The 25,617-nt window shown below is 44.8% G+C and overlaps 1 protein-coding gene across 1 annotated transcript in view; it reads right to left on the bottom strand.

Annotated features, from left to right (window-relative positions):
* The window catches only part of cacna1b (neuronal-type voltage-gated calcium channel subunit Cav2.2), a gene marked incomplete at both ends in the record, with an annotated part of 126,808 nt that overhangs the window by 1,879 nt on the left and 99,312 nt on the right, over nucleotides 1-25,617 (bottom strand). The window contains 12 exon segments of the mRNA NM_001124629.1: nucleotides 3,628-3,880; nucleotides 9,398-9,436; nucleotides 10,680-10,790; nucleotides 10,916-11,045; nucleotides 11,232-11,395; nucleotides 11,798-11,958; nucleotides 12,628-12,735; nucleotides 13,203-13,308; nucleotides 15,666-15,762; nucleotides 19,102-19,229; nucleotides 19,346-19,496; nucleotides 19,716-19,807. Coding sequence (NP_001118101.1) covers nucleotides 3,628-3,880; nucleotides 9,398-9,436; nucleotides 10,680-10,790; nucleotides 10,916-11,045; nucleotides 11,232-11,395; nucleotides 11,798-11,958; nucleotides 12,628-12,735; nucleotides 13,203-13,308; nucleotides 15,666-15,762; nucleotides 19,102-19,229; nucleotides 19,346-19,496; nucleotides 19,716-19,807 — 1,540 coding nt within the window.

The following is a 25,617-nucleotide window of genomic DNA, read 5'->3' as shown; positions in this document are numbered from 1 at the left end:
AACCATAGGTCCCTATGGGACCTGGTCAAAAGTAGTGCACTATATGGTGATTAGGATGCAATTTCAGACATGATGTCATACAGCGCAAACAGGGACTTAGGGGTGCCATCTTAGTCTCTGAGCCATGTGAAATGGTACGGTATATGTGTGGTTGTCTATCAATTAGGTCTGTATGGGTTTGAGTATGTATTGATGACCTTTGACCTATGTGAGAAAACATGGACTATACTGTCATACTATCCAGGTCTGTGCCCAAACAATTTGAGCTTTTACTTTTAAAAATCCACCTTTCCAGAAACAAGTCTTTCACTGTTGCCACTTGCTATAGACCACCTTCTGCCCTCAGCTGTGCCCTGGACACCATATGTGAATTGATTGCCCCCCATCTATCTTCAGAGCTCGTGCTGTTAGGAGACCTAAACTAGAACATGCTTATCACGCCGGCCATCCTACAATCTTAGCTTGATGCCCTCAATCTCACACAAATTATCAATGAACCTACGAGGTACAATCCCAAATCCGTAAAAACAGGCACATATCATCCTAACCAACCTGCCCTCCAAATACACCTCTGCTGTCTTCAACCAGGATCTCAGCGATCACTGCCTCATTGCTTGCGTCCGTAATGGGTCTGCGGTCAAACAACTACCCCTCATCACTGTCAAACGCTCCTTAAAACACTTCAGCGAGCAGGCCTTTCTAATCGACCTGGCCCGGGTATCCTGGAAGGATATTGACCTCATTCCGTCAGTAGAAGATGCCTGGTTGCGATTTAAAAGTGCATTCCTCACAGTCATAAATAAGCATGCCCCATTCAAAAAATGTAGAACCCGGAACAGATATAGCCCGTGGTTCACTCCAGAGCTGACTGCCCTTGACCAGCACAAAAACATCCTGTGGTGTACTGCATTAGCATCGAATAGTACCGCAATATGCAACTTTTCAGGGAAGTCAGGAACCAATATACACAGGCAGTTAGGAAAGCAAAGTCTAGCTTTTTCAAACAGAAATTTGCATCCTGCAGCACAAACTCCAAAAGGTTATGGGACACTGTAAAGTCCATGGAGAATAAGAGTACCTCCTCTCAGCTGCCCACTGCACTGAGACTAGGAAACACTGTCACCACCAATATATCCACGAATTGAGAATTTCCATAAGCATTTTTCTACGGCTGGCCATGTTTTCCACCTGGCCACCCCTACCCTGGTCAACAGCCCTACACCCCCCCATAGCAACTTGCCCAAGCCCCCCATTTCTCCTTCACCCAAATCCACATAGCTGATGTTCTGAAAGAGTTGCAAAATCTGGACCCCTCTAAATCAACTGGGCTATACAATCTGGACCGTCTCTTCCTAAAATGATCAGCCGAAATTGATGCAACCCATTATTACTAGCCTGTTCTATCTGGATTTCGTATCGTCTGAGATCCCCAAAGATCGGAAATCGGTCGCGGTCATCCACCTCTTCAAAGGGGGAGACACTCTAGAGCCAAACTGCTACAGACCTATATCTATCCTACCCTGCCCTTCTAAGGTCTTCAAAAGCCAAGTTAACGAACAGATCACCGACCATTTTGAATCCCACCGTACCTTCTCCGCTATGTAATCTGGTTTGTCAGCTGGTCACGGGTGCACCTCAGCCACGCTCAAGGTCCTAAATAATATCATAACCTCCATCGATAAGAGACAATACTGTGAAGGTGTATTCATCGACCTGGCCAAGGCTTTTGACTCTTGTCAATCACCACATTCTTATTGGCAGACTCAACAGCCTCGGTTTCTGAAATGACTGCCTCGCCTGGTTCACCAACTACCTCTCAGACAGGGTTCAGTGTGTCTTTGCACTTTGAGATATCAGCTGATGTAATAAGGGCTTTATAAATACATTTGATTTGAAACTATCCTTCCGTGGCCTCCAACTGCTCTTAAATGCAAGTAAAACTAAATGCATGCTCTTCAACCGATCGCTACCAGCACCTGCCCACCCGTCAAGCATCACTACTCTGGACGGTTCTGACTTAGAATATGTGGACATTTACAAATACCTAGGTGTCTGGTTAGACAGTAAACTCTCCTTCCAGACTCACATTAATAATCTCCAATCCAAAATTAAATCTAGAATCGGCTTCCTACTTCGGCGATGTCATTTACAAAATAGCCTCTAACACTCTACTCAGCAAATTGGATGCAGTCTATCACAGTGCCATCCGTTTTGTCACCAAAGCTCCAGTTACTACTCACCACTGCGACCTGTATGCTCTCATTGGCTGGCCCTCGCTTCATATTCATCGCCAAACCCACTGGCTCCAGGTCATCTATAAGTCTTTGCTAGAAAAAGCCCCACCTTATCTCAGCTCACTGGTCACCATAGCAGCACCCACCTGTAGCATGTGCTCCAGCAGGTATATTTCACTGGTCACCCTCAAAGCCAATTTCTCATCTGTTCGCCTTTCCTTTCAGTTCTCTGCTGCCAATGACTGGAATGATTTGCAAAAATCACTGAAGCTGGAGACTCATATCTCCCTCACTAGCTTTAAGCACCAGCTGTCAGAGCAGCTCACAGATCACTGCACCTGTACATAGCTCATCTGTAAATAGCCCATCCAACTACCTCATCCCCATACTGTTTTTTTTTGGGGGGGGGGGTTTGCTCCTTTGCAGCCCAGTATCTCTACTTGCACATTTATCTTCTGCACATCTATCACTCCAGTGTTTCATTGCTAAATTGTAATGATTTCACCACTATGGCCTATTTATTGCCTTACCTCCCTTATCTACCCACATTTGCACACACTGTAGATATACTTTTCTCTTGTGTTATTGACTGTATGTTTGTTTATTCCATGTGTAACTCTGTGTTGTTGTTCGTGTTGCACTGCTTTACTTTATCTTGGCCAGGTGGCAGTTGTAAATGAGAACTTGTTCTCAACTGGCCTACCTGGTTACATAAAGAAATACAAAAAAAACCTCTTGGCTTCTGAGGCCCATGTTCTGTGGGGCCCAGGCTGCCAGAGACATTCTCCACTAGAAAGTTTATTTTAGCCTCACTCAGTCACAGCCTGTACATGAGACGTGCTAATTTCACATCGTACACAGTTTGTAGAGCGGCCGCCCCGTCGCCCCTAAGGGGAGCTACTACTGGAGCAGCTTAGCCAACATTTTATAACTACCGTTTTTGAGGCCATAGAACAAAGAAGAACGGCAAATACAAATCAAAAATCTAATCCACACAAAGCAGATTTTCCTCGGGGAGCTCATAAGTCTCTTTGCTAGTCAGATGGAAAACTTGACACACAAAATCCCTGGCTCAAGTCCTTTGGGAAGCGCAACAGAGAAAACCCTTTCCTTCATAACCCGATCAGGCCCATAATCCGATAAGGAATTTATGCCACTATGCAAAGGCGTCCAAGCGATTTGGAACAAGAGCAAGGGCTCTTTCACTGCTTCTGAGAATGAATGGTTTCCTTACTCTATTTCTGTATGAATTCATAGTTCAACAACTTGGACTGCATGGGTTCCACAGTGAGTGAGATATCTTTGCGAGTGTGTATGTTGCTGCATGACCATGTGAAACAAGTCTGTGTGTGTATGTGTGCACATGCATGCATCATGTGGGTACCCCTCTCACATGCTGTACTAGAAGGCTGAACGCTGGTTGCCCTGTCAAGTGACTTCTGCTTCTTGTCCCTGTCCTTGTCCCTGCGTCTGTGACAGCGATGGTGGTGATGGTGGTGGGGCCTGTCCTGGGCTTGACCTGGGGCTGAGGAGGCCTGGTCTTGGCTGGGCCGCTCCAGGGTGTAGTCTCTCAGACTCATCTCCCGGTGGCACTGGGAAGCCAATGTGGAAGCCGACCGCCTAATAGGACTGATGTCAGCAATAGGCTGAGAGGAGCGAGCAAAGAGGAAGAACAGTGAGAGGAGGAATACAAGATGGAGGGCTAGCTACCATAGTAGTGTAGCGTTAGAGTGTTATTTTATACAGCACAACCAAAGCACTACTGCACAGGAGAACCAAGCACCAAACTGTTCACTAGACACAGTACAGACAAGAAAGTATGATCGACCGGTGGACACCACTCTCTGGGCTTGAGACCGACGTTCAACCTCTTCAGAAACAGATGTTGAGGAGACATTTCTGACTGAAACACTCCGCGATTTCCACTCACTACATTTCATCTTGAACACATCACTAATGATTGGTGTAGCACCCTTCGAATCCCAAATCAACCCCTTTGCCCCTATCCCTAGAGCCTAGGCACATGATATACAGTGCCTTGCGAAAGTATTCGGCCCCTTTGAACTTTGCGACCTTTTGCCACATTTCAGGCTTCAAACATAAAGATATAAAACTGTATTTTTTTGTGAAGAATCAACAACAAGTGGGACACAATCATGAAGTGGAACGACATTTATTGGATATTTCAAACTTTTTTAACAAATCAAAAACTGAAAAATTGGGCGTGCAAAATTATTCAGCCCCTTTACTTTCAGTGCAGCAAACTCTCTCCAGAAGTTCAGTGAGGATCTCTGAATGATCCAATGTTGACCAAAATGACTAATGATGATAAATACAATCCACCTGTGTGTAATCAAGTCTCCGTATAAATGCACCTGCACTGTGATAGTCTCAGAGGTCCGTTAAAAGCGCAGAGAGCATCATGAAGAACAAGGAATACACCAGGCAGGTCCGAGATACTGTTGTGAAGAAGTTTAAAGCCGAATTTGGATACAAAAAGATTTCCCAAGCTTTAAACATCCCAAGGAGCACTGTGCAAGCGATAATATTGAAATGGAAGGAGTATCAGACCACTGCAAATCTACCAAGACCTGGCTGTCCCTCTAAACTTTCAGCTCATACAAGGAGAAGACTGATCAGAGATGCAGCCAAGAGGCCCATGATCACTCTGGATGAACTGCAGAGATCTACAGCTGAGGTGGGAGACTCTGTCCATAGGACAACAATCAGTCATATATTTCACAAATCTGGCCTTTATGGAAGAGTGGCAAGAAGAAAGCCATTTCTTAAAGATATCCATAAAAAGTGTCGTTTAAAGTTTGCCACAAGCCACCTGGGAGACACACCAAACATGTGGAAGACGTGCAAAACGTTATGTTTGGCGTAAAAGCAACACAGCTGAACACACCATCCCCACTGTCAAACATGGTGGTGGCAGCATCATGGTTTGGGCCTGCTTTTCTTCAGCAGGGACAGGGAAGATGGTTAAAATATATGGGAAGATGGATGGAGCCAAATACAGGACCATTCTGGAAGAAAACCTGATGGAGTCTGCAAAAGACCTGAGACTGGGACGGAGATTTGTCTTCCAACAAGACAATGATCCAAAACATAAAGCAAAATCTACAATGAAATGGTTCAAAAATAAACATATCCAGGTGTTAGAATGGCCAAGTCAAAGTCCAGACCTGAATCCAATCGAGAATCTGTGGAAAGAACTGAAAACTGCTGTTCACAAATGCTCTCCATCCAACCTCACTGAGCTCGAGCTGTTTTGCAAGGAGGAATGGGAAAAAATTTCAGTCTCTCGATGTGCAAACTGATAGAGACATACCCCAAGCGACTTACAGCTGTAATCGCAGCAAAAGGTGGCGCTACAAAGTATTAACTTAAGGGGGCTGAATAATTTTGCACGCCCAATTTTTCAGTTTTTGATTTGTTAAAAAAGTTTGAAATATCCAATAAATGTCGTTCCACTTCATGATTGTGTCCCACTTGTTGTTGATTCTTCACAAAAAAATACAGTTTTATATCTTTATGTTTGAAGCCTGAAATGTGGCAAAAGGTCGCAAAGTTCAAAGGGGCCGAATACTTTCGCAAGGCACTGTAGATCCGAAAGGATACGGTAGGTATAATCAAAATGATAATGGTATGGTAATGACTCTACCTTGCCTCTGGCCCCTGGCTAGCTCAGGTCCAGGGCATTATGTGAGGCTTGCTGACATTGTAGGAAGGCTCAGCATCAGCAACCCGCATGTAATGCCCTGGACCAGAGCTATAGGTCTTTGGCACGCTAAGTGGCAACATACTGGCACCATACCATATTCACCATGCTACCTAAATCTATCACATTTTTGGGATACACACAGGTGCATAGGGGGTAAGCAGTAGGGTCTGATTTGGGGTTGGGCGTACATAATGTTTGGCCCATGTTGTTAAAACTTGTCATATGCTAGAAGGTGACACTGCTAGTGACGAATAGGTAGGGTGTTGACATTTCCCATGACGTATTTCACACCTTGACAAGCTCTGATTTTTCTGTGTTTGAAAGAAGCTTGATTAACATGGCAAAAGACAACATGATGACTGCTGGAAAATAATGAACAGCTTCTATCAATGTGGTCCATTAGTAGTAAGTACATGACTACAGTTATTTCTAAAACACTTCAATACTGAACATCAGGGTGATACTGTAGTTGCTTAATAGGAAATGTCGCCACCCTGCCAGATTCTTATCTGACCGAATAGCTCTGCCTGGACTGGAGATACAGTAACTGAGCTGATAGGCTGGAACACTAACTACGTTATCACCCCCTCTGTTGGTCACAGCCTGGGTGACACCCTGCCATAGTTGACCCATAACACTGAGTAGTCTCCTGGAAAAAGCATGGGAGTATTCCCAATATAAAGGTCCTATTCAAATTCCAGTTCTAAGTTGAGTTCTTACTTCATTGTTGAATCGGTATCGCCACAAGTCAACTGACAGTTATTATAGATCATAACCAAATTGATTATTGAGGTATACACTCTGTTGTGCTTGTTCCAAGAGTTCCTATCACACAGTCCTGGCCAGTAGCTTCAGTCAGTGGATTGTACAACAACAACAACATATGGAAATAAAGAGAGAACAGTACAGTTATGTCAGTAGGAAAGTAGGAAAATAGCAGTCGCCTGCTTACATTAAAACATTAACACACCACCCACTGAAACAACACAAACACTAATTCTCAAAAATATCATATGTCACTTAATGGCAAGGAAGCAGAAAATGGCATACCATGTATGTATGTGGGGAACTTTCAAAGTACTAAAACACTGAACAATAGTTCTACTGTGGGTGACGTGGCTCTCTAATACTCACACCAATATGGACTTTAACTAATGTCTAAAGAGTGTCAGACAGATAGTGATCAATGTTCCCTCTAATTTTTTTCGGCACTGTGCAAATTTCAGGACCTGCTGAGCGCAAACTTTGTGAAAACATTGTGAAAATTCCATTGCAACTTCCTGGCGTGTGTTTACTGTGAACACTGAGGTTGTACCCGCTTTAAGTTACTGTTTCAACAGTGGCCAAGTAGGCTACTGTGGCTATTTGATCATAATGTCGGCCTACCAGAGTGGCCTACCATCAAAAACATTGGAGATAATGCATCCCATAACATTTTAACATGGAAATAAATAGCTGTTATATTATTCAGCCTACAGTAGCAGCCAAGGTGTGGTGTTCAATGTGGTAGTTTTGATAAAATGCATTATTATTCCCATACCATGAAATTAGGCTCCCCTCTCTGCCTATTGGCTACTTCAAGCATGTCTCAAAATACAACACTTTAAGACAAAAAAATCTCTTTACCTGTCTCACTTTTCAAAGATGTCTAGAAATGTATACGTTTAGGAAGCAATCACTCCTCTATTACTGACTACAAATGATCTATAACTGGGTTAATAACTCACAAACTACCAAAGGATATGAACAAATGTGCACACGTGGCTACACGCAGCTCTCACTTTTATCCCCCAAAAAATATGCATCTACTCACTGTAAACACAGTCCAGTTCAATGTAAATGGCACAGATCCATATATGGCAATGGTATATTTGCATATAGACCTGCTGCAGCTCTGATTGGTTTTGTCACACTGGTCTGTGTAGAGTATGGGCTGAGTCGTGCATGTCAATGCAATAGAATCTTACTCCGATGCGTTCTGCCTACAACAAAAGCTCTTGAATAGTTTGTTTTGTTTCGATATGTTGCATTAAAAGTGGCTAATATTGCGTTGTTTCGATCACAATTGCCACAGTAAAGAGAAATGTTGATAGTGTTAGCTGTGAAAACTCTAGAACAGTGGTCACCAACCTTTTCTGAGTCAAGATCACTTTCTGTGTCAAGATGCAAGCTGAGATCTACCACTCAGATGTTTTTTTACATGAATTGCCCTGCCAGTGCATTGTTGTTCGGGACATTTAAAAAAATTATATTTCAACATTTGAGGTAGGCTATATGATCCCACCGGTAATAGATCCGTTGTTGTATTACTTGTGAGGAGTGAGCATACATTTATTAAATAATTAGCTTTTTATTTTACTGGGCTGATGGTGCCTGCATCTGATGGTCAGTCTCAGAAGAAGGAGAGAGCAGAAGACTGAGGGTCCGCCTCTCAACATCCCTCATCTCTCCCTTTCCTCCACTGACACTGACCAAAAAGGGAACCAACCGTTCCAGCTGATGGCGAATCTCAAGTCGCACCACATTCATGTTGTTACTCCTATGAACAGAGAAAGTAAAATATTCCTCGACATTAAAAAAGACCCAAGCGGCTAATTATAACAACAACGCCTATAGATACACTTTCCTCCTCATTCATTACTGCTGCAGCGCTTGTTGCAGCTCTGAGTGTAAATAGGAAGAACATGCATTTTATGGGTTATAACAGTGTTGAAGACAAAGTGTTGACAGTGCTGAGTAAGAAGTTAAACATGAAGTCAGTCATACAAACAGCAGCTCTTTGCTGTAGTCGTTGACAGTCTCTATCTAGTTATGGTTTTAAACGTTTTCAAATCTCACAGTATTAACTTTCCTGCTACTTTATTGCAGACACGGTAAACTGAGCCATTCGATTGGCCAGCGGTAAGCCTATAGGGCACTTGATTTGATTTCCGGGCCTGCCGGAAAGGCAGAGTTTGCACCTTCAATCACATGAAATAGTTCAAAATGGCAACAGTTCGCCTACCCGGAGCGCAGGGCAGCTGAATCGGGTGCACCTAACGCCAACAGCCCCAGACGAATGGAAAAAAAATAGGAACACGAGGCTTTATCATTTTTTTTTACAGAAATGTTTGGAGATCGACTAGGAATGCCTTAGAGTCGATGGTGATCGACTGGTTGGTGACCACTGCTCTAAAAAGTTGAGTGAAGTTCAAACTCCTGCTTCTCTCAGTGGGCTGATTATTTCTTCTGCACGGCAGACCTGGGGGAGCTCTGCATATGCAGTTAAGAGGGAACATTGATGCTGAGAGTGTGTGAACTCTGGAATGGAGGGACCACAGAGGCAAACAGAGTTGGAAAAAGAGGAATGGGAGAGAGAAAGGGAAAGAGAGAGATATATAGAAAGCGATATATACAAAAAGAGAGAGAGAAAGAGAGGCGGAACAGGTGTACATACTGCCAGGTAGGTCCCAGGTAGGTGACGAGGGTGGTTCCGCTATCAGACACAGGAGGGAGGTGGGCACAACATTAGCCATGGGAGTCAAGAGGAGAAGAGGATGGGAGGAATGGGACTGGATGGAGAGACAGGAAGACAGACTGACAGCAAAGCGAGACAGACAGGATTAATTTGGTTAGACGTGTGAACCAATCACACAGCTGGAAAGAAGGGTCCGGAAAAAGTATTCAAGAGGGAAGAAACCAAGACTCAATTTACCACAGGAGCTGGGAGAAAAAGATGAAAATAAAAAGACAGAAAATGAATGTCAGTAAAAACAAATTTGGGACATTAACTATATCCATAATGGATATAATAACATTTGTGTGAAAAACTAAATTAGGCAAATGGGTCCAAAAAATTAGTGGAAATGGATGTCAACATTTATAAACAGCAAGGTGATGATGGGGCATAGTTGAAATAAGGGTTTATGCAATTCCCTACAGACTTTTCCACCTGAACTTTTCGGGGAGAGAGATATTTGCATATTACATTATTGAGTAAATTATATTACACAATGTGGCCATCAAATTATCATCACTTGTTTAAAACATGAATATTTTATATTGTGTAGAATGCCAACTACTTGTTCACTGTGTTGCTGGGGACATGGCTCTACATTCAGATTTGTTGAGGAAATATTATAGTGAGATATCACATGAGGTCTACATAACAAATGGCACCCTATTCTCTATATAGTGCACTAGTTTTGACCAGAGTCATATGGGCCCTGGTCAAAAGTGGTCTAATGTATAGGGAATAGGGTGCCATTTGGGATTCACACAAGGTCAGCAGGATGACTTGATGGGCACTGACAGACAGCGTCTCTGCTTTAGGTAGCATGTGGCTGCTTTCACTAATTCATTTCTACCTACCTTTATCTTGTTTCCTTTTTCTACTCTCTTTCTCTATCCTACTGTATGTTCCCTTTCACTTCTACTACTTCCCTCACTCCCTTCCTCTCTGACTATGTTTCATTGTAATATCATCATCAAGTCCTACTGACGGTATGACGAAGAATTGTTTCATACCGTCAACTGAGTATTAACTGTGTTGTACGAACCCTAACCTGTATAATGTGTACTACTGTACAACTAGAATTGCCCTAATGTTGACATTGTCCTATTTGTAGAATTAATGCCCTTTGATTTGTGCAGGCACCATGTTGGCAGCCCTAGCGGGTCTTGGCGGGGTCCTATGTGAGAGAGTATAGGGGTAAGGCAGTGAGTGATGAAGGACTTACATTGTACTGAGAGTCCAGTCTTGGCATGGAGGCTGCTCTGCCATGGCCATCCAGACCAGAGTAGCCCCCTATATCAGCACCGTTCTCCACCTGCCTCATCTCCACTGATTCCTGAAACAACACACAGTAGGCAATTTAGGAAAAGTTTGCAACCACTAGTTGTGTGTACCAGAGGTTAAAGAGTGAATGGTTGCTTGCATATTTCCCATCTTTGGTATAATATATGTACTAAGTACCTGAGGTTTGTTGGAGTAGGGCACATCCTCTGACTGGCCCCTCTGTAGAATCCTTTTTCTACTGCTGGACCGTTGGCCCTCCTGAGACAGTTGCTCTCCTGACTCTTTTATGGGACTTCTAGTGCTTGGTCTGAGGTTAAACACACACACACACACACACACACACACACACAAACACACACACTAGATTACATTATTAGTCAACATGATGTGCTACGTCTACCTGCTTTACTACATGTGTACAGTATTTGAATGTTAATCCATTGATATTCATGACTGTGTGTCTGCTAAGAAAACCCCATGGATGGGCACTCACACTGCTTCCCCATTGGTTAGAGAGGTGGTGGATGGCGTGGGCTCTGGCTGAGACTCTGGTTCAGGTTGGGAGGATGGCAGGGGATTGGCTCCGGCGACTGTTGTCCCCTCCTCCTGCATATGGGTCATGGGCATGGGGCGGAAGAAGGCTGGGCCCTTTTTATTCTGCAGGATACAGAGAGAGGAGAATGTAATATAGTGACGTTACGAATGCATTAAATTCCATCCCATTTCTAGTCCTTCATCAGTCACAGTAGTGACAAATTCAATGGATTTGGAGCCTAAAACTCGCTAATAATTTGGCCCCAAAAGAACACCATAGGACCCAATGCCTTTTCGTCTGTATGGGAAGATTTATCTCAGGAACATCCATGAGAGTCAGTCCCATGCATGAGTGCATTTTTGAGGCCCATAGATGTGGATAGAGGGCTCACTTGCTACAAAGCCTATTTTAGCATGGGAAGCGCCATTGACAACTTTTACTATTTTGAAGAAGTTTAGATAGCCCTCAATGGCACTGCCCATGCTGGCAATTATGGCAAATATGAGCCGTCTATACAATCCTACCTTAATTGTCCCTGTGAAGTCCAGTCCCAGTTGCTGTTCCAGTCTCTTGGCCCGGTTCTGCTTGTAGTAGTCAAAGATCATGAGGGCAGCGTAGACCTTCCCCACTGTCAGCTCTCGGTTTACAACCGCAAAGGGGCAAAGAAGCTCATTGAACTCATCATCTGAAAGGAGAGAAGGAAGAAGGTGAGAAGGAAGAATGTGAGAAGGAAGAATGTGAGAAGGAAGGAGGAGAGAAGGAAGAATGTGAGAAGGAAGGAGGAGAGAAGGAAGAAGGTGAGAAGGAAGAAGGAGAAGTAAGAAGGTGAGAAGGAAGGAGGAGTGAAGGAATAAGGAGAGAAGGAAGGAGGAGATAAAGAAGAAGGAGAGAAGGAAGGAGGAGTGAAGGAATAAGGAGAGAAGGAAGGAGGAGATAAAGAAGAAGGAATGAAGGAAGGAGAGAGCAGTGGAGAAAAGTTGAAGCACTAGTTGTCTTCTCTCCACTACCAGTAGATGGCATCGGAGGAGACAGAATGAGGGCGAGTGTACTGTTGTGAAGCCGCGTGTGTGTGTGTGTGTGTGTGTGTAAACATAGCTCCCACATACAGAATAGACAACAAGCAGTCAAAAGAGAGAGTAGAAATTAGCAGAAAGTCTGGCAATTGAGGCAACACACACCCTGGAGAGATGACTGGTCTTTGGTGAAGCTCAGTGCTCTGAAGATTATTTCCTGTATTTTCTGTCTCTCTAAGTTCTTTCTTACTTCTTTCTCTCTATTGCTCTGCATTTCAGTTTCTCACTCACACCCTTTAACACAAACACACACACACACACACACCACCAGCGTGGCTTACTTTTATATGGTGTGACCAGCAGGTCGATAGTCTTCGGAGGCAGATTGGGCCAGACTCTGGAGATCTCTTTCCTCAGGTCAGCGTCACACAGACGCTGGGCCAGGACTCCTGTTGAGAGACAAAGGTAGGTCACATCACATACATCCTTACTCATTCATCAGCACCAGAAACTAATGTCCCACACATCCCCATCAAGGCTAATATGTATCAAGCACCTCAGAGTAGAGTGCTGATCTAGGATCAGGTCCCCCCCTGTCCATGTAAGTTCATACATTTTATCTAAAAGGCTTAACTGATCCGAAGTCAGCATTCCTACTGTTGATGCTTGATACATATGGCCCTAGACTGAGCAGTACGGGTTTATTAGGCCACCACTCTCTTCTTTGAATGATGACACAATATTATTGTGATTTCTGTAAGTAAACAAAACAGGTACTTTTTTTTATATATATCCTTTAAACATTTTCTTAACTTGATTTATGTTTTGTATTTATTCGTATTTGCCATATTCCCATTCTACTACTGTGGTTGGAGTGTGTTTTTGTGTAGAGGTGGTTAGGTTAAAGGTCACTGACCAGACGCCAGTTTGATCTCCAGAGCAGTGCGGATGAGCGCCATCAGAGTGGACGTGAAGTGCACCGTGTTGTCATCAGCAATGGGCATGTTCATCTTAACCAATCGCTAAGGAGAATAGAAACCATGGTGAGGGCCCATTAGAACACCCACGTTAGGATCAATAGCTCTTTAGGGAGGTTCTGTGTGCTGGCAGTAGAGTCTGAAACTGTCCTAATATGGACACCATACATGCTAAATTAATTGATATGTTTCACTTGAGAGCGAGTGTGGACTTCTAACAGCCAGTGGCTTCCCTTAGTTTCAGTCCAGCACACAGAATCGCTTTAAAGGAACACAACAACACAAGACATCCCAGAGAGGAAAGAGAACATTCAGAGCAACACTCCATGCAAATAACGTGAGAGTGAGTCTATGGGTCAATGTTTGAGATGGACATTGAGGGGTACATGCCCAACAAATCAATGCAATGTGTTTTAGTACTCCTCAGAGAAATGCATGGTGAGTTCATCATCTTATGGACATCATCTTAGTGACTGAAAAGTGACTTAATAGCAATTTAATAGAAACTATGAGTGGTGTGGATGAAGTGGAGTGTAGTTAGTCCTTTTCTGAATTCAGTAACCACAAAATGAGAGAACCAGTTCACATGTCAGCATGAATCCAAGGCAAGCCCTGGAGAAGTATGTTTTAGTGCTGCTATGAAAGGATGAATGAAGCCATGTCTGTGTTATGGGGCCACACTCCACCTAGCCTCCTTTCATTGTGAGAAGGCTAGCAGAGTAGAGAGATAGGTTGCATCCCATCCCACACTACTCCCTATATAGTGCACTACTTTTGACTAGGGCCCATAGGGCTCTGGGCAAAACGAGTACAATATATAGGGAATAGACTTCCAATTGAGACTCAGACATAGTGACATACATGCATGTAAAGCTTGCATCCCAAAAGGCACACTACTCCCTATATAGTGCACTACTTTTGACTAGGGCCCATAGGGCTCTGGGCAAAACGAGTACAATATATAGGGAATAGACTTCCAATTGAGACTCAGACATAGTGACATACATGCATGTAGAGCTTGATGCAGGGCTAATGGGGAGGCAGAATGAGGATGCACACAAAAACATGCAGAGACTGGGAAGGACGGATCCTATTGTCTTCAAGCCAAGCGGAGGGGAATTGCAGATGAGACGTGTTTGTGTGTGTGTGCGCGTGCAAGCAAGCCTCCCTTGAGCTCAAGAGAGCGTACTTCCATGCGGGAGCTGTTACAATACAGAAGGAGAAGAGGAGATGGGGAAGAGGAGGAAGAGGTGTGCAGGGCCTGACATGTCATGTAGTGCCCACTAGAGAGACAGGAAAACCACAAACTTGTGAGACCATCACCCAAACATACAAATACTGTATATACACACATATAGGTACACACATACTGTCAAAAACACATGAACGCACGCACACGCACACACACACAAACAAAGTGGAGTTAGGTAGATGAGAGAAATCCCAATACGGAGGACAAGAAAGGTAATTTAGCAGGGATTGTGAAGCTCCGCTCAGATCCAGTTGAAAACAGAGGGGGACAGAGAGGGGAGGGAGTTGAGTGAGATGCATTTTCCACAACAGCAAAGAAAGGGAGGAAGAATGAAAAAAAATAGATGAAAAAAAGCCTCGCTCCAGTGTGCCATGTCTCCCTCTCATTTCTCCCTATCAATTAATCTCTCAAAAGCAGGAGTTACATTTGGAGAAGCCACACATGTCAGACCCAACTAGTCGCTTGGCAGATGCTTTTATCCAGGGTACGGCTAGGTCTGTTTTAACAATGATTCATCTAGACAGCTGTGTACATGCTGGAACCACTGACAGTGGCAAACACCTGAGTACTGAACAATCGTTACCTTGGTCCACAATACAAGCTCTCTAAATGCTGCCACACAACACAGAACAGCCCATAGAGTATGAGAATGGAGAAGACTAGAGGGGAAAGGTTGTGTTTTTAATTGTATTACTCTTCTATAGGACTAATTAAAGGGGAATTCCACCACTTTTTAACCTCGTATTCATTATCTCATTTTATGTGAAACAGCACATTTGTTATACAGGGAATTTTCAAAACCTGCAATGAGTTTCTAGCTAACTTCATGTTAATAGTGTGGCTTGTGTTCACTGTCAGTCTTAATTTCTTCTCAGGTGAACAGGTGAACAGATCGAAAAACTAGTTTAAAAACAAAACAAGTCTAAATGGCCAGACGGAAAAGTGAGCACAGTAAACACCAAACGCCGAGAGAGGGCAGAAGAGAACATCAAGAAGAGACAGAAAGAGCAACAACAAGGATACTACAAGAGCACAGCAGGAAGTGGCTGTGACAGACTGATAGAAGCCGGGAGAGATACAGGGCAGGTTGAGTGAGTGACAGGGGTGAGAGGAAGACTGCTGGGGGAAGAGGAGGAGGGGGGGGGTCTACCTTGTAGGCGATTCTGGGCGGGCATTTCTTTCCCAAACCTAGTGGAGGGGACATGTGACGGAGCATCTCGTACATATCGAGGTAGGTCATACGGCCACTTCACAGGGGGAGAAGTCACAGGAGGAGATCACAGGGGTCAGAGAGAGGTTTGGAGGAATCCAGGTAAGGTAGGAGGAGGGGGCAGGGAGAGTTAGAAATTACCAAAAGAAGATGGTTAAACAGAAGAGAAAATGATAACAACAGAAATCTGTGTTATTTTAGATTTCCAGGGCAGTGGATTCCGGGGCGGGATGCCAACCCTGTCCTGCTTGAGACTGGGATGGATCACAGGGTTGGACAGGAAGAGGGTGGGGTGTTTTTCGGGAATTGAGATGGCAAAATCATGAGGTTGGATTGATCATGATGTGTATGTAGTATGTACATGTATATATACAGTGCCTTGCGAAAGTATTCGGCCCCTTTGAACTTTGCGACCTTTTGCCACATTTCAGGCTTCAAACATGAAGATATAAAACTGTATTTTTTTGTGAAGAATCAACAACAAGTGGGACACAATCATGAAGTGGAACGACATTTATTGGATATATCAAACTTTTTTAACAAATCAAAAACTGAAAAATTGGGCGTGCAAAATTATTCAGCCCCTTTACTTTCAGTGCAGCAAACTCTCTCCAGAAGTTCAGTGAGGATCTCTGAATGATCCAATGTTGACCTAAATGACTAATGATGATAAATACAATCCACCTGTGTGTAATCAAGTCTCCGTATAAATGCACCTGCACTGTGATAGTCTCAGAGGTCCGTTAAAAGCGCAGAGAGCATCATGAAGAACAAGGAACACACCAGGCAGGTCCGAGATACTGTTGTGAAGAAGTTTAAAGCCGGATTTGTATACAAAAAGATTTCCCAAGCTTTAAACATCCCAAGGAGCACTGCAAGCGATAATATTGAAATGGAAGGAGTATCAGACCACTGCAAATCTACCAAGACCTGGCCGTCCCTCTAAACCTTCAGCTCATACAAAGAGAAGACTGATCAGAGATGCAGCCAAGAGGCCCATGATCACTCTGGATGAACTGCAGAGATCTACAGCTGAGGTGGGAGACTCTGTCCATAGGACAACAATCAGTCGTATATTGCACAAATCTGGCCTTTATGGAAGAGTGGCAAGAAAGCCATTTCTTAAAGATATCCATAAAAAGTGTTGTTTAAAGTTTGCCACAAGCCACCTGGGAGACACACCAAACATGTGGAAGAAGGTGCTCTGGTCAGATGAAACCAAAATGTAACTTTTTGGCAACAATGCAAAACGTTATGTTTGGCGTAAAAGCAACACAGCTGAACACACCATCCCCACTGTCAAACATGGTGGTGGCAGCATCATGGTTTGGGCCTGCTTTACTTCAGCAGGGACAGGGAAGATGGTTAAAATTGATGGGAAGATGGATGGAGCCAAATACAGGACCATTCTGGAAGAAAACCTGATGGAGTCTGCAAAAGACCTGAGACTGGGACGGAGATTTGTCTTCCAACAAGACAATGATCCAAAACATAAAGCAAAATCTACAATGGAATGGTTCAAAAATAAACATATCCAGGTGTTAGAATGGCCAAGTCAAAGTCCAGACCTGAATCCAATCGAGAATCTGAGGAAAGAACTGAAAACTGCTGTTCACAAATGCTCTCCATCCAACCTCACTGAGCTCGAGCTGTTTTGCAAGGAGGAATGGGAAAAAATGTCAGTCTCTCGATGTGCAAAACTGATAGAGACATACCCCAAGCGACTTACAGCTGTAATCGCAGCAAAAGGTGGCGCTACAAAGTATTAACTTAAGGGGGTTGAATAATTTTGCACGCCCAATTTTTCAGTTTTTGATTTGTTAAAAAAGTTTGAAATATCCAATAAATGTCGTTCCACTTCATGATTGTGTCCCACTTGTTGTTGATTCTTCACAAAAAAATACAGTTTTATATCTTTATGTTTGAAGCCTGAAATGTGGCAAAAGGTCGCAAAGTTCAAGGGGGCCGAATACTTTCGCAAGGCACTGTATGTATGTATGCTCAGGGCAAGGTTGCAGCTTCACTGTTCAGATGTCTTCTGTTCCTGCATGCTCCGAGACATCAGCGGTAACCAAATTGAACAGTCTCCCGGGCCTACTCTGAGAAAACCATATAGGCCTACTGCATACTGCATGCAGTATGGTGAAAACAGAGATGATGAGGAAGCCTGGTCAGTATACTGTAATGAGGCTTACATTGTGGCATTATTTTCCATTGGTTGCTATGGTTACCCACCAGCTGGTTAGTATAAGAGGTATGTGTGTGTGTGGGTGTGTGTGTGTGTGGTTGAATCTCTGGCACTAGGAGTCATTCACATTCATTCACTCTCCACTTCAACCTCATCCCTTCATGATTAAGGGGTGTGTGGGGTTGCAAACCTTGTAGGCCACCCTATTAGGACACTTCTTCCCTAAGCCGAGAGGAGGCGAGATAAAACGCAACAATTTGTACATATCCTGATAGCATATCCTTTCGCTGTAAAAGACAAGACAGGTTAGAGGAAGTTAGGACACAAACACAACCATTTCCAATGACTTAACATGTATATCCTCCATTGTGTGCAGTCATGGTCATTGAATAAAGCCCACCTGTAGATATGGTGCAGATATACACAGAGTATAGAAGTATAGATTAACAACTCTTTCCATGACATACACTGACCAGGTGAATCCAGGGGGTGCAACTCAATATTAGGAAGGTGTTCCTAATGTTTGGTATACTCAGTGTATAAATAACAAGCTTGTTTATCTATAGTCATACTTGACTACAGGGTTACTGGGAGGTTATAAGTCTGTGTCCCAAATGTAACCCTATAGCCTATAAAGTCCAAGGGCACATAGTGAATAGAGTGGCATTGGGGACATTTAGGACTTCTCACCCTGCTGCATCTCAGCCTAACTTCCGATTTCTGCTCTTAAGAGTTCCAGTATTTCTCAATGGGTCTGATAAATACTTTGGAAAGCAGCTGAGATGTGTTGTGTGATTGAAATAGTTTCTTCTCCCTCCACAATGACAGAATGAGAGGAGCTTCAGGGTCGTCAGGAGAGCCTAGCGGATATCGAGCAGAGTTGAGCGGAGCGGAACCATGGATTTACATCAGTCTGCCTCTGAGGCCCTAGTTGGCACTCCAGGCGCCGGCTTAACGTCACTCAGCCCCACTAAAACGGGATCCCTCCCTGCCCGTCAATCGTTGTCAAACGTCACAGAGTCATCCCACTGGAACTTAGAGCCATCTTTGATTTGTCACCGACTATTTGCTATACCCTTCACTATGACACTTCATGTCCCTCCCTTCACCTCTTCACCCCTAAAACTGACGCTGTCTTGACTCAGGGGGAAAAAAATAATCACCTGGAGGAGGATTAAAGACACCTACCAGGCAGCAGGGTCGTACTCGGCCCAAACACGGATGAATTCGTCCAGGTGGTGAGGCCCCAGGATAGAGGCGTCTCTGGTCAGGTACTCAAAGTTGTCCATGATGACCGCCACAAACAGATTGAGCATCTGGAGGAAGGGAGAGGGAGGTGGATAGGTGAATGGTCCTTTCTTGCTGATCATCGGTCAATCATTGGACATTGGTCATCCTAACTGGTCATTCATTTGTGATGGACCATACTGACCAGAAAGGAGCAGAGGAAGATGAAGGAGACAAAGTAGAAGTAAGCAAAGTCACTGCCGCACTCCTTCCCTCCGGACCCTGACAGCTTATCACACGGACGGTTACTCAGACACGACAGCATGATCTCATGCCACGCCTCACCTGTTGCACTCCTGCAAAGGGACACACATATTGTAGATACACACATATACACAAACAAACACATGCAATGTAAGCACTGTATATCCATCATTGGACACTGTATATCTACCACAAACACCGCCATGAGCATAAGGAAAAACGTGGTTATTGTATTACATTATACTGCAATAGCAATAATAGAAAGATATGTGAAAAAAGGCCTAAAATGGAGAATGTGGAGACATGGCCACCTGAACAGAAGCATCAGAGCCTGGAAGAAGGTCTGGAAGTTGTTGTGGTGATTGATGGCTGATTCCTCATTCAGCTCAATGTTTCCAAACACCTGAAGGAATCAGAAATGGCCAGCATGGCAGTTAGAGGGATTCCCTGTATGTTATCTATAGGTATGTCCTATACAGGGACATACAGGAACCCCATTCCCTGTATAGTACACTACTTTTGACCAGAGTCCTATGGGTTCTGGTCAAAAGTAGTGCACTATGTAGGGAATAGGGTGCCATTTGAGACACACCTGTGCAAGTTAGAAATAGGGAAGTGATTTGTATAAGAAAGGGATCCCAGGAGCTAGTGCTGATTGTATCAGCCTTTGCAGGATTTGATACGATGCAATGTAATGCTATCTCCAAAAAATACATTAGCCACAAATCATTGCTTTTCTCAAATCCTACCAGAGTAGGCAGAAGACTATGTGTGTGTGTGTGTCAACACATTACCACCACCATACTTGACCATTGGTCTGAGGTCTGGGTTTTCACCAGACATAACATAACTGTAGCCATGTCATCCAAAAAGTCAACTTATGTTGGCCAAAAAGCACCTGGATGATCGTCAAGACTCCTGGAAGAATGTTGGACAGATGAGTCAGAAGTGGAACCTTTAGGACGACATGGGTCCCATTATGTCTGAGGAAAACCCAACACTTCATTCCACAGCAAGAATCTCATACCAATGGTCAAGAATGATGGTGGTATTGTGATGGCTTGGGATGCTTTGGTGCCTCAGGAACAGGACAACTTGCTATCATTGAAGGAACCATTAATTCTACTCTGTATCAGAGAATTCTAAAGGAAAATGTCAGGTCCAACCATCTGTGAGCTGAAGCGCTACTGGGTCATGCAGCAAGACAATGATACAAAACACACAAGCAAGTCTACATCAGAATGGCTGAAAATAAACATATTTGAAGTTTTTGAATGGCCTAGTCAAAGTCCAGACCTAAACCCCGTTGAGATGTTGTGGCAGGACCTGAAACCCACCAATGTCACGGAGTTAATGCAGTTCTGCATGGAAGAGTGGGACAATATTCCACAGCAATGTGAGCAACTACACACAGCAATGTGAGCAACTACAACTACAGGAAGCATTTGGTTGCAGTCATTGCAGCTAAAGGTGGCACAACCAATTATTGAGTGTAAGGGGGCAATTACTTTTTCACACAGATGCTTTGGGTGTTGCGTAATTTTGTTTATAAAATTAATTCATTCATTATCAACATTTTGTATTATTTGTTCACTCAGGTTCCCTTTATCTAATATTTGGTTTTGGTTGAAGATCTATTAACATTAAGAGTAAAAAATATGCAAAAATAGAGAAAATCAGAAAGGGGGCAAATACTTGTACAGTACCAGTCAAACGTTTGGACACACCTACTCATTCATAATCTGAAACACAACCAAAACAAACAGCAAATGCATCCAACAAAAAGTCACAAGCTTGATGTAGTTTTGTGTGCTATGAAAATGGGACCAAATACTTAACATTTTACTACTTTAATTCACATACAGTTGAAGCCGGAAGTTTACATACACCTTAGCCAAAATCATTTAAACTCAGTTTTTCACAATCCCTGACATTTAATCCTAGTAGTTTTAGGTCAGTCAGGATCACCACTTTATTTTAAGAATGTGAAATGTCAGAATAATAGTAGAGAGAAAGATTTATTCCAGCTTTTATTTATTTCATCACATTCAGAAGTTGACATACACTCAATTAGTATTTGGTATAATTGCCTTAAAATTGTTGGACTTCGGGTAGCCTTCCACTGTCACGTTCTGACCCTAGTTCTTGTGTTATTTCTTTGTTTTAGTTGGTCAAGACGTGAGTTGGGTGGGTATTCTATGTTTTGTGTTTCTAGGTTGGGTTTCTTGTTTGACCTGATTTAGTTCTCAATCAGAGGCAGGTGTTAGTCATTGTCTCTGATTGGGAACCATATTTAGGCAGCCTGTTTTCTGTTGGGGTTTGTGGGTGGTTGTTTTCAGTCTTTGTGTGTCTGCACCAGATAGAACTGTTTCGGTTGTCACTTTGTTGTTTTGTGTTTTTGAAGTGTTCAGTTTTCCATTAAAAAGATGAACACTAACCACGCTGCGCTTTGGTACCGTTACAGAACCACCAACCAAAAAAGGACCAAGCAGCGTGGTAACAGGCAGCGGCAGCAGGAGCAGCGCAAGGAGGAGGAATGGACATGGGAGGACGAGTTGGACGGCAAAGGACCCTGGGCAGAGCCAGGGGAATATCGCCGCCCCAAAGCAGAGCTTGAGGCAGCAAAAGCAGAGAGGCGGCATTATGAGGAGCTAGCACGGCAGAGCGGCTGGAAGACCGAGAGGCAGCCCCAAAAATGTATTGTGGTGGAGGCACACGGGGGTGGTGGCGAGTTCAGGTAGGAGACCTGGGCCAACTTCACGTACTTACCGTAAGGAGCCGGGGATGGAATCAGAGCAGTCGGCGAAGTTGAGGTGTGAGTCCGAGAATGTTGAGGAGTAATTGGACAAATTGGAGGAGAGTGAATGGAGGGGAGATTATGAGACATTCGACAAGTTGTTGATAAAATTGGAGGAGAGTGAAGAGAGAGCGCTGTTGGTTTGGCATAGTATGCACGGCATTCACCCTGAGCAGCGTGTTAGCTGTCTGATGCCACGTGTCAGTTCCTAGTACTCATCCCGAAACGTATTAAAGTTCCGGAACAATTGATGCCGGCTATACACACCAGGTCTCCAGAGTACCTTCACAACCCGGGGTGTTCTGTTCCTGCTCCCCGCACTTGCCCAGAGGTGCTTGTTCCCAGTCCGGTACCACCAGTTCCGGCACCACGCACCAGGCCTACTGTGCTCCTCCAGGTTCCAGTATGCCCTGTTCCTTCTCCCCGCACTCGCCCTGAGGTGCGTGTTCCCAGCCCGGTACCACCAGTACCGGCACCACGCACCAGGCCTACTGTGCGCCTCCAGGGTCCAGTATGCCCTGTTCCTTCTCCCCACACTCACCCTGAGGTGCGTGTCTCCAGCCCGGTACCACCAGTACCGGCACCACGCACCAGGACACCAGTGCACCTCCAGGGTCCAGTATTCCCTGTTCCTGCTTCACGCAATTGCCCTGAGGTGCGTGTCCCCAGCCCGGTACCACCAGTGCTGGCACCACGCACCAGGCCTACAGTGCGCCTCGTCTGTCCAGAGCCGCCAGAGTCTCCCGTCTGTCCTGAACCGCCAGAGTCTCCCGTCTGTCCTGAGCCGCCAGAGTCTCCCGTCTGTCCTGAGCCGCCAGAGTCTCCCGTCTGTCCTGAGCCGCCAGAGTCTCCCGTCTGTCCTGAGCCGCCAGAGTCTCCCGTCTGTCCTGAGCCGCCAGAGTCTCCCGTCTGTCCTGAGCCGCCAGAGTCTCCCGTCTGTCCTGAGCCGCCAGAGTCTCCCGTCTGTCCTGAGCCGCCAGAGTCTCCCGTCTGTCCTGAGCCGCCAGAGTCTCCCGTCTGTCCTGAGCCGCCAGAGCCGCCAGTCTGTCCTGAGCCGCCAGAGCCGCCAGTCTGTCCTGAGCCGCCAGAGCCGCCAGTCTGTCCTGAGCCGCCAGTCTGTACTGAGCCACCAAAGCAGCCAGTCTGTCCTGAGCCGCCAGAGCCGCCAGTCTGTCCTGAGCCGCCAGTCAGCCAGGAGCCGCCAGAGCCGCCAGTCAGCCAGGAGCCGCCAGAGCCGCCAGTCAGCCAGGAGCCTCCAGAGCCGCCAGTCAGCCAGGAGCTTCCAGAGCCGCCAGCCAGCCAGGAGCTTCCAGAGCCGCCAGCCAGCCAGGAGCTTCCAGTCGCCAGCCAGCCAGGAGCTACCAGAGCCGCCAGCCAGCCAGGAGCTTCCAGAGCCGCCAGTCAGCCAGGAGCTGCCAGAGCCGTCAGTCAGCCAGGGCCTGCCAGAGCAGTCAGTCAGCCAGGAGCTGCCAGATGCCAGAATTGCTTTTCAGTCCGGAGCGGTCCTTCAGTCCGGAGCTGCCCCTCAGTCCGGGGCTGCCCCTCAGTCCGGAGCTGCCCCTCAGTCTGGAGGAGTTTGTTCAGTCCAGAGGCGTCCTTCAGTCCAGAAGCGTCCTTCAGTCCAGAGGTGTCCCTCAGTCCTGTGGGCCCATTTATTAGGGTTCCCAGGCCAGGGTCGGCGGCAAGGGTCGCCATTCCTAGGAGGCCACAGAAGCGGTCTAAGACTATGGTGGAGTGGGGTTCACGTCCAGCACCAGAGCCGCCACCGCTGACAGATGCCCACCCAGACCCTCCCCTATAGGTTCAGGTGTTGCGGCCTCCTTGCTAGCACACACTTTTTCAGTTCTGCCAACAATTTTTCTATGGGATTGAGGTCAGGGCTTTGTGATGGCCACTCCAATACATTGACTTTGTTGTCCTTAAATCATTGTCCATTTGGAAGACCCATTTGCGCCCAAGCTTTAACTTCCTGACTGACATCTTGAGATGTTTTCCACCTCATGATGCCATCTATTTTGTAAAGTGCACCAGTCCCTCCTGCAGTCCCTCCTACCAAAATACGTTAATCTCTAGGAGACAGAACGCATCTCCTTCCTGAGCGGTATAACGGTTGTGTGGTCCTATGGTGTTTATTCTTGCGTACTATTGTTTGTACAGATGAGCGTGGTACCTTCAGACATTTGGAAATTGCTCCCAAGAATGAACCAGACTTGTGGAGGTTTATAATTCTTTTTCTGAGGTCTTGGCTGATTTATTTGGATTTTCCCATGATGTCAAGCAAAGAGGCACTGAATTTGAAGGTAGGCCTTGAAATGCATCCACAGGTACACCTCCAATTGACTCAAATTATGTCAATTAGCCTATCAGAAGCTTCTAAATCCCTGATTTTCTGGAATTTTCCAAGCTGTTTAAAGGCACAGTCAACTTAGTGTATGTAACCTTCTGACCCACTGGAATTGTGATACAGTGAATTAGATGTGAAATAATCTGTCTGTAAACAATTCTTGGAAAATTACTTGTGTCATGCAGAAAGTAGATGTCCTATCCGACTTGCCAAAACCATAGTTTGTTATTAACAAGAAATGTGTTACTAGTTTTAATGACTCCAACCTAAGTGTATGTAAACTTCCAACTTCAACTGTAAGTAAATTTTTCCCAATACTTTTGGTCCCGAAAATGGGGGACTTTATACAAAATGTACTGTAATTTCTAAACGGTTCACCCGATATGGATGAAAATACCCTCAAATTAAAGCTGACAGTCTGCTCCACATCCAAACTGCTGGAGTACAGAGCTAAAACAAAAATAATTCACTGTCCTAATACTTTTGGAGTTCACTGTAGCTATCTAGAAATCTTTATAATCTAATAACAATAGAATTGAATGACATGGTGAGACCCTATATTCTGCCCAAGTTCACACGTATAGGGTACATCCAAATGGCACACAAATGTTGATATTCCCTATATAGTGCACTACTTTTGACAAAGGCACTATATGGGGATAGCGTGCCATTTGGGACACACAGATAGTCCTGATGATAACAAAGAGCCAGATAAGCTTCTTTTGGCTCCCTGTTTAATTGGGATATGAAGTTTGTCACTCATGGTGGGGTGTCCTGATCCACCCCTCCCTCTGGGTGCCCTTTTGTCGTTATACAGCATCTCATTATACAGCATCGATGATTAAATGAGGGCTCTTTTACGAGAAGACACAATTACCATTGATTTATAATGCCATGCTAATCTAGTGGATGGCAAGCACCTCCATTGTGCATACAATTGATCAGATTTGCTGCCACATAGGCTTCCTTTTAAATGAGCAATCAACTTTAAAGATTGGAACCATCTGTTTAACCATCTCCCATAGAGGATAAGCTGTTGCATTCTCTTTATGATATATAACATAGTATAGCA

Source organism: Oncorhynchus mykiss, chromosome 5 (genome assembly GCF_057628025.1).
Source record: "Oncorhynchus mykiss isolate SJ-2025 chromosome 5, ASM5762802v1, whole genome shotgun sequence".
Taxonomy (NCBI): domain Eukaryota; kingdom Metazoa; phylum Chordata; class Actinopteri; order Salmoniformes; family Salmonidae; genus Oncorhynchus; species Oncorhynchus mykiss.
Note: the sequence above shows the minus strand (reverse complement) of the source record. Positions and strands in the feature narration are given on the sequence as shown.